Here is a 6,464-nt window from a genome sequence, read left to right as displayed (position 1 = left end):
CCGGGCGGCGGAGGCGGGGCGCGGACCCGCGAGGGCTCCGAGTGGCCGGCCGGGCTTGGGGGGCGCGGTGGGCCGTCCGGCCGCGCAGGGGCGGGACGCGCTGCCCTTTGGCGCGCGTGGGTCCCCGCAGCCGCCGAGGCTGCCCCGATCGGGGTCCGTCCCCGGGGCCGCGGCGCCCGGCCCCTCCCCGCCTGCATTTGTTTACTTTCTTTCCCTGGCGCACCCCGCCTTGGACTGATCGCTCTACCTCTCTTTCCCCTGCCCGGCTCGGCTCTAGCGCCCGGGGACGAGAACTCCTGGAAGCTGGAACCCCACAGGTCACCAGTCAAGATGAAGGTAAGTGCAGCCAACTCTTCAGTGCCCCGGACGCACCCAGTCCCGAGCCTGCTGTTGTGGAATGGCAAGCCCTTTTTTTGTTACTCGAAATTGATTTCTCTGCTAAGAAGCGCTTTCAGGAAAATGAGGTGTGAATGGGTGAGGGGTGTGTGTGCGTGTGTGTATGTGTGTGCGCGCGTGTGAGTGCGTGTGTGTGTGTGTGTGTGTGTGTGTGTGTGTGTGTGTGTATGTGTGTGTGTGTGTAAATGCAGGCAGTTGAGCTCTCCCTTGCAGTTAGCACTTTGGAAAAAGTCCGACAGCTTTTCTGGTCTTCATAGACCTCTGTGTTAACAGCACCTTTCAAGAAATAAAGCTTTTGTCCTGCTTCATTTAGTTTTTTTTTTTTTTTTTTTTTTAAATATTTGGTGTTTTGGTTTGGTTTTGCTTTTGTTTTCTTGAAACATGTTTACTTCCCTCTTTCCACTACCAATGCCATTTTCTAAAAGAAATAATGTGTAGCTTGAGTAAGGGAGATAGTTCTGGATATTTCTTCTTGGGATAAAGTAAACAAAGGTCATGACAGTATTTAGGTTGCTTATTTCTGTCTTCGTAATATATATTAAGGCATGATTCTGTGTGGGGGTTTTTTTTTGTTTGTTTTTTGTTTTTTTAGCTTCCTAGTCTTACGAACGTCACTCTCTGTGTGTTTAAAGGGAAAGGAAGCTTTCATAACATTCTTCAGAATGCCTTAGGATACTGTGGCCCTTGTTTGTTTCTGGTCAGATAGTTAACAAAAAGTATTCCTCTTCATTTTCTGTTTGTAAGTGGACTGACATTTAAAAGTACATGCTCTGTGTTGTGCTTACTGCCGTGGCTTCTCTGTGCAGGCATGTATATAATACATAGTAAATAAAAGTTAGGTTTCGGTTATTTGAGACAGTATCCTGTAGCCCAGGTTGGCCTGGAACTCACGCTGTAGTTCAAGGCTGACCTTGAAACAGGACTAGTTTTCCTGCTTCTCTCCAGATCCTCGGATGAGAGAGAGGCATGCACCACCATACCTGACTGTTGAAGTATATTACTTTCTGAAATTCTCACATTTCCTCTTGTTTGCTTTCTTTGGAGTGATAGAATTTTCTTATACTTTGGAAAATGAAAAATTATTTCCCATTAAAAATGTTTAGCTAAAGTATACATTTATATCTTTGCACTTATAATTGAATTGTATGAATTCATAACAGCTTTTGAAATAGGTCAAATGACAGACTGAGATAGCAGTCGTCTGTTACTGTCAAGATTAGAATGAATGGCAAATGGAAGTGTCTTACATATTTCAGTGTATGATTCTGGTCATGACTACTTTCTGTAAGTGGACATTTCCTAATAAAAGATGTTTTAAGTATACTGAGAGGACTAATGTTGTAAACTAGATACCGCTACAGTCTTTAGCTATCAGTTTTCATCAGTGAAGTTTAGACCTAAACCTTTCAAATACAACCTTCATCCAGGACTTCGGAAAGAGTTTGCTTGGTGTCTTGTCTGTAGAGATACACTGTATCACAAGATAACGCCTCAGCCAGGCTTGGTGGCCCTGGCCTGTAATCCCAGCATTTAGGAGACAGAGATAGCCTGCACTTGTCTCAAAAGCTCCAAGCAAACAAAAGGTGCTACCTTCATAATCAGTCTCACTAAACATTTAACTATGTACAGTTAGGACTAACTTTTTAGCAATATTTCTTTTTCATCTGGAGAACAGAAGTTACTGTAGGCCCAAATTTAATAAAATTCATGAGACATTTGATATAAATACATTTCTTCCTTTTTTTTTTTTAGTCTTTTTATTTCTCATATATTTAATTGTAAAATTTCTTAAAACATGTAACTGAAAAAAAAATCAAATTTTTTTCCTACTGGTAGTTTCCAGTTACTACTTTTACAGCATCAGGAAATGACTATATAGAATGAAATAGTGTTAATAAGGTGTTTGCTTTAGGGGTGTTTTCCAAATGCTCACTGTTGTTAAGCAGACTATGTTAATGTCCTTGTGACTGCAAATGTAGCCCCTTCTAATTCTGGTAGGGGCGGGGTAAAGGAGAACAGAAGTGTCTTCAAAGTTTATGTTCTTTCCTCAGGCGGCAGATGAGCCTGCCTACCTCACAGTGGGAACTGATGTCAGTGCCAAGTACCGAGGAGCCTTCTGTGAGGCAAAGATCAAGACCGTGAAAAGGCTGGTGAAAGTTAAGGTAAAATGCTTATAGACTGTTTAAAACAACTGAGGGGTTTTTGTTTGTTTGTTTGTTTTTTGTTGTTTACCATTTGTCTCTTAGCAAACAAATAGGTTTATTTGGTATTCTGCAAGTGACAGAAGGCTGGGTAGTGACAAGAGCCCTGTCTGTCCTATAACAGTTTCTTTATGTACACTGAAGATATTGCAGTCTCTATGAGTCCAGAGGGAAAGACTGTACATGATCAGTCTCCTACTGAATCAGTGCTATGAGCAAGAATCATTGTATACTAAACTTATAAAGTGTTTTAAGAATTGGAAAATAGAGACCTCAAACTGAGAAAGGATTCCAGAATGCTTCTGTCAAGATACCAAGGAGTGATGCTTGTGTTACTGGATCATGCCTGTTCGTGGTACCATACCTGGGCTATAATTTATCTCCCCTTTCTTAATCAGATAATGACAGTTTCAGTGATTAGGAAGAACAATACATTAAAGTTATGGTTTCAAGATAACATTAATAATGATTCATGGAGTTGAGGTGTGTGTGTGTGTGTTTGTGTCTGGCATTTTCAGACAATTTCTGGTGATCATCTTGTCTTTGCCTCCTGAGTGTTAAATTATAGACCTGAGCCACTATGCCTGGCCAAGACTTTGATTTTTAAGACCAGGAAAACAAAGGTAAAGTTCATAATTCCTGTAGAGTTTGGAAATATAGAAAAGGACAGGTGGAGAAATATCCACAACTTTTCAGAAATCTGTTAACATAGTCAGTTTCCCTGTAGATCTGTTGTTTTTGTTTGTTGTTGTTTTTGTTTTCTTTTTTGAGATGGAGACTCATGTAGTCCAAGATGAACTCAAACTCACTGAGTATCTGAGAATGACTTTGAACTTGATCTTCTTGCTCCCACCCCCTCCAAAGTCCTAGAATCAGAGGCTGAGCCACCGCGCCTGGTTTTTATGGCACTGAGGATAGAACTCACAGTCTCATTCAGGCCAAGCTACCTTAACCACCCGGGCCACATCCCTAACTAGCCTGTCTGTCCTTCTAATGTAGGTACAGGAATATCTTTCTGTATATACATACTTGTAACGTTATAGAGCTATAAAATATAATTTATGAAAGTCCATATATTTTTTACAGGCTTCCGTGTTTTGTTGTGCCTGTCGTAGCGTCATTGTTACTATTATTGTAATCATGTTTCTATAGTTTGTATATGCCCTATTCAGTTACATATCTGTCTTTCTTTTTGTTGTTTGTTTGTTTGTTTGTTTGTTTTTGAGACAAGGTTTCTCTGTGTAGCCTTAGCTGTCCTGGACTCATTTTGTAGAACAGGCTAGCCTTGAACTCTGACCCTTGAGTTCTGGGATCACAGTCGTGTGCCAATGCACCCAGCTTCATTTATGTTTTCTTACCATAGTTATGTACCATGAGGATTAGACATCCCAGAGTTTCTATCCCGGATACTTACAGTAGTGTTTCATAGGTAGTGGTCACTCAGTTGGTTGAATGTGTGAATGAATAGATGAACAAACAAATGAGCTAGAGCATTGATTCTCAAATTGTGGCTCCCAGGCCAGGAGCATTAGCCCCCACTTAGAAACTTGCTCAAAATGAAGATTCTCAGGACTGTATCTCAAAGATTCTGAATGAAAACCTCTGGGAGTAATTCAGCAAGCCTTTCAAGTACAAGGCTTAGGAGTAATTGTTCTCAGCGAATGCAACTCATGCAGTCAACAGACCCAGGTATGGGTCTGCTAGTGAAACTTGATTGGTAGGATGCCATTTGACATTTTTATCTTCTTCATGTAGCCTCTTAACTTCATAAGCTATAAAATTGGACCTCTGAGTATTTGAGATTCATTGACAATTTTAACCTTTAAAAAATATGTAAATATTGTGGCTCTCAGTTTTTTTATTTAAAATAATACAGTAATTATTTGAGGACATCTTACACACTCATTACCTAGAATTTGGGTTCCACTGCTGTGATGTTTCCTGTATGTGTGGTAGAACCTAAAGAGCAAGAACACTGGAGAAGGATACTTTGTTGTAATTAAGTTGCTTCTAATTATCATAAGACTTTATTGTTTTATTTTGTTTCATTTTGTTTTGAGACAGGGCCTCTCTGTGTAATTTTGCCTGTCCTGGAACTCCCATTGTAGACCAGGCTGGCCTCAAAGTCACAGAGACCCACCTGCCTCTCTGCCTCCTGAGTGCTGGGATTAAAGGTGTTAACCTAATAAGGTTAGTTAAGGACCTCGAAAGCTTTGTTTTTAAACAGGCAATAAAAATTAAAGGTTTAAAAAATATTTTGTGACTATCAAAACCTTTTGTGACTTGATAAAATGCACTAGGAGCAGTTTTACCTTTTTATAGTATCACTGGGTTATAAAGCTATAGTTTGTTCATTTGGCAAGCAGTTATTAAATGGCTGTAATATGCACTGACACTTGCTAACAACAAGGGGAATAGTAATGAAAGGTCTCCAGCCTTCAAGGAGCTCAAGGTTAATGAGAAAGAAAAGAAACATACACAGAAGCCAGCGTAATAACTGTTACCCCAGAGGTACCCACAGGGTGGGAAGGAGGCGTCTGCGGTCTTACTACAGAGGCATTGTTCAAAAGGTGACTTGCAGATTGTTTTGTTTTCCAGGTACTTCTGAAACAGGATAACACAACACAGTTGGTGCAAGATGATCAAGTAAAGGGCCCTTTAAGAGTACGTATGTGGACAATTCAGAATTAAAAACAGTAAATCACAGGCAAATGCCATAATTTGTTAGGCTTCATTTGTACATAAACTTGCACTTATATATGAATGTTGATCAGAGAGCAAGTACAAACGATACAATAGTGTAAGTTGTGATAATGTAATGACTGTGTCTTTAAGAACGTCACACACAGCTGGATCACGTGTTTATTTAATTTGTTTTTGTTCTGTTTTGAGTTTGGTTCTTTTAGATGGCCTCACAGCCCAGGTTGCCCTGCCACTGTAGCGCAGACCTCTGCCTCCCGAGTGCTGGGATCATGGGTGGCTAGCGGTGTGCTTGGCCAACAGTGCTTTTACACACGTTAGGGAGCCAAGCTTTCCCTTGTCACTGAATACACGCATTCGTGTACACTGAAAGCTTGCTTACTTGTTTGTTTCTCTTTTTTGAGACAGGGTCTGATCATGTAGCCCTAGCGCTCACTGTAGACCAGGCTGGACTTGAACCTACAAAGATCTCCCTGTGAGGGTGTGCTTCCCTGTCTCATTTGAATGTTACTTTTTTTTTTTTTAACATTGTGTCAGTATTTAAGATGATGCCTGGGACATGCCAAATCTCATAAACTTTTCTATTTGTTTCGATTTATCATATAAACTATATTTGCTTCATTATTCAATTTAATGAAAAGCAATATTGTGTCTTCTATTCATTTCTGACTTTATGTAGTTAAGTCTCTGTCATGTTCAAGTACCACTTTGGTTAATATCAATATACAAAGGTCTGGAAGCTGAGTCTAGGTTAACTGGTCTGTTCCTCTCTCTCCAGCTGAACCTTTCTGTGACAGGTCCTTAAATATAAGAGCTGAATTCCATACTCAATATTTTGGTGAAATCAAACAAACTGTTTTTGTTGTCTTATGATTTGACATTTGTTATATTTAAGCCTATTGGAGATAATAATACAACATGGCGAACAAACTCTGAAGTAAGATTTTTTAGTCAGGATTTGAATCATGGACTCTGTAGATTATCTTTTCAAGTTGTAAAATGTAACAACTGCCTTAATTACACCAGTGAACTCTGGGGCTCAAATTACATGAGGAAGATGCAAACATTGTTACAGATAATTCTGCCTTAATCTAGTTCATGTGTTTGTTGATAGTTTCTTACTCAGATCCTGAGTTGATGGGAATAGTTTGGTCTGTGTTTAAATCT

At 40.0% G+C, this 6,464-nt stretch overlaps 1 protein-coding gene across 1 annotated transcript in view; it reads left to right on the top strand.

Moving 5' to 3' along the window:
* Positions 1–6,464, top strand: part of Arid4a (AT-rich interaction domain 4A) — a 75,525-nt gene that overhangs the window by 1,316 nt on the left and 67,745 nt on the right. Inside the window, exons 2-4 of the mRNA XM_055595329.1 lie at positions 278–336; positions 2,448–2,558; positions 5,196–5,261. Coding sequence (XP_055451304.1) covers positions 331–336; positions 2,448–2,558; positions 5,196–5,261 — 183 coding nt within the window. The 5' untranslated portion in view covers positions 278–330. The remainder of the gene's footprint in view (positions 1–277; positions 337–2,447; positions 2,559–5,195; positions 5,262–6,464) is intronic.

This window comes from Psammomys obesus, unplaced genomic scaffold, assembly GCF_907164565.1.
Source record: "Psammomys obesus unplaced genomic scaffold, mPsaObe1.curated_primary_1811, whole genome shotgun sequence".
In the NCBI taxonomy this organism is placed as follows: Eukaryota; Metazoa; Chordata; class Mammalia; order Rodentia; family Muridae; genus Psammomys; species Psammomys obesus.
Note: the sequence above shows the minus strand (reverse complement) of the source record. Positions and strands in the feature narration are given on the sequence as shown.